Genomic DNA, 3,206 nt, shown 5'->3' on the forward strand with positions numbered 1-3,206 from the left:
TACTGATGGCTCTTCAATGGGCATGGTGGCCTATACGTGTCAAAATGAAACCTTTTCCTTCCCTACCAATTGCTCATCCGCCCAGATAACCGAGTTAAATGCTGTCCTGGCAGTCCTCTCTATTTTTCCTAATCAGCCCCTCAATATTTACACAGATAGCTCCTATATCGCACAGTCTATGCATTTATTGGAAACTTCCGCCCGAATAAGACACGTCTCTCAGGCTGGAGCCCTATTCTCTGAACTGCAAAAATGTATTACCAATAGAACTCAACCCTTCTTTATAGGACACTTACGTGCTCATTCAGGCCTTCCAGGACCCCTAGCTGAAGGAAACCATAAAACTGACCTTGCCACTTGTTTAACAATATACCCACATGCCTTTATCTGTTCTACTACAGACAAGATTGCCTTAGCACAAAAAAGCCATAAGCTACATCATCTTAATGCCCAAACCCTCTGCTTGATGCATAAGATTACCCAAGAACAAGCTAGACAAATTGTCAAAAATTGCCCCTCCTGTGCCACACACCTACCTGTTCCACATTTTGGAGTTAACCCGAGAGGATTGACACCAAATGCGTTATGGCAGATGGATGTTACTCACATATCAGAATTTGGCAACCTTAAATATGCCCATGTAACTGTAGACACATTTAGTGGCTTTATTTATGCCTCCCTTCAGACAGGTGAGGCTACTAGGCATGTCATTAATCATCTACTGATCGCCATGTCAGTTCTGGGATGCCCACAACAGCTCAAAATCGATAATGGTCCAGGTTATACCAGTTCTGCTTTTGCTCAATTCTGTAAAAATCTCAATATTTGCCATATAACGGGCATTCCCTACAACCCTCAAGGTCAAGGAATTGTTGAAAGGGCTCACCTTTCCCTCAAACTCACCATTGAAAAAATAAAAAAGGGGGATTGGTACCCTACAAAAGGGTCCCCTCGGAATATTCTCTCTCATGCCCTATTTATCCTCAACTTTTTAAACTTGGACGCTAACAGGCAATCAGCAGCCACTCATTTTTGGCACACAGAAATGCAAACAAAGTTTGCTTCTGTGTTATGGAAAGATCCTTTAACAAATTCATGGAATGGCCTGACCCAGTGCTCATTTCGGGTCGTGGATCAATATGCATCTATTCTAAGCAAATGAAATCTGCACGCTGGCTGCCAGAATGCCTAGTCAAACAAATAGATCAAGTCCAGCAAATAGAGGATGACCCTATAAATGACTCCAGGGAAAGATGTTCCCTGAGAGACCATTTCTCTTTCTCCACAGAACAAGATGACAAAAATGTCAATTCTGATGATAGTAACCCTGATGACCCTGGCACCAACCTGTAGGAGCAGCCTGGAGGGCCCACTGCCTAAAGGTCAACTATACCTCACACTGTTTGGAAACCCTTGTGATTGCAAAGGCGGCGTGTTTACAGATGATCCATACTCTGGTGGTAAGACTGTTACTCAGCAGGTGAGTTGTGGACAAAAGACAGCATTCCTCACCCAATTTGCCTCCAGCTCAACCCAAGTTTGGAGATGTAAAGCTGAACCCAGACCCATCCCAAGACAAAAAGATGGTAAACCTGGGCCTTGTCCTTCAACATGTTCTTCTTATCAATATGAAATGCATTCCAGTTGCTATGACAACTATCAGGAATGCACAAGGCCCAAAAATATTACCTATTTCACTGCTACCCTATCAAAACCTTATGCTGGAACCTTCAGAGGTGACTGGGCTAGAGCCCTGCAGGCCTTTGGGTTACATACATATGCCCAGGCCTCTTGTAAAGGAACCCCTGGCCAGTTGGTATGCTGGCACAAAAGTCCCCTTGTCCATGTTTCAGATGGGGGCGGCCCTCAAGACCAAATCAGAGAATTATTGGTCCAGAAAAGGATCCAAGAGATCATAGACCAATTATTCCCAAAGATTCGATACCATCCCTTAATACTTCCTAAATCTAGAAATATAGACTTGGATCAATACACATCAGATATTTTGATAGCTACCCATAAGGCTCTCAATGCCTCCAACCCCGAGCTGGCTAAAGACTGCTGGCTATGCATGGTCTCTGGCACTCCCATGCCCATTGCTATTCCATCCAATTCTAACTCCCCTTCTATAAAACCTGGCAATTGCTCCTTCAGTTTGCCTTTCAGAGTTCAACATTTGGGTTTCAAAAATCCCTCCTGCGTTCAAGGAAAATTTAACAATGACACATCTGACGTTGATGTTGGCTTTGTTACATTTACTGTCTGTAGACATATAACCAATTATAGCTCACCCCTCTCCCCGCCAAAAGGACAAGTTTTCGTTTGTGGAGGAAATATAGCTCTAACCTTCCTCCCTACCAATTGGACAGGACTATGTGTGATGGCCACCTTATTACCTGACATAGATATCATACCAGGAGATGAACCTGTTCCCATCCCTACCTTTGACTATATCACAGGCTGATCTAAAAGAGCAGTTCAATTTATCCCTCTGTTGGTAGGCCTAGGCATCTCCGGAGCCTTAGCTACAGGATCAACAGGAATGGGAATTGCGATACACTCTCATATTAAACTGTTGATGACATCCAAACCCTGTCTAGTACTATTCAGGATGTTCAAGATAAATTAGATTCTCTTGTGGAGGTAGTCCTCCAAAATAGAAGAGGGTTAGATCTCCTCACAGCAGAACAGGGAGGGATCTGCTTGGCTTTACAGGAACATTGCTGCTTCTATGCAAACAAATCCAGGATCATCCAAGACAAAATCAAAAAACTTCAAGAGGACCTGGTAAAAAGAAAGGAGCTATTTGACAATCCCTTTTGGAGTGCCTGGAATGGGATATTGCCCTACCTCCTCCCCTTACTCAGGCCCCTCACAGGGTTCCTAGTTATACTATCTCCGGGACCCTGCCTCTTTAACAGGCTAATGGCCTTTGTTAGACAACAGATTAATACCATAAAACTACAACCCCTACAGGTCCATTACCATAGACTTGAAATGACTGATATAGAAAGCTACTCAAATTGTAACAGATATGCACATGATGTCACTGAGCCTTAAGTGTCTTGGCTTTCTCACCTTGGTGCGATAGACTGATAGTCAGAGACGGGCAACTGGGACTCACGTGTCACCAACCACCGCCTAAGACAGGAACTGGGCCTTATGCTGTCCAGCCTTCCAATGACAGGTAAGGTAGAGTTGGGGTG

The 3,206-nt window shown here is 44.0% G+C and overlaps 1 protein-coding gene across 1 annotated transcript; it reads left to right on the forward strand.

The window, feature by feature from the left end:
- The first annotated feature begins 1,294 nt into the window (after positions 1 to 1,294).
- Positions 1,295 to 3,087, forward strand: LOC101583383 (syncytin-1-like). The gene is given in 2 exon segments (XM_012512979.2): positions 1,295 to 2,573; positions 2,576 to 3,087. Coding segments are annotated over 2 exon segments (1,764 nt in total). The 3' UTR covers positions 3,061 to 3,087.
- The last annotated feature ends 119 nt before the right edge of the window (positions 3,088 to 3,206 follow it).

Source organism: Octodon degus, unplaced genomic scaffold (assembly GCF_000260255.1).
Source record: "Octodon degus isolate 3935 unplaced genomic scaffold, OctDeg1.0 scaffold00298, whole genome shotgun sequence".
NCBI lineage: Eukaryota > Metazoa > Chordata > Mammalia > Rodentia > Octodontidae > Octodon > Octodon degus.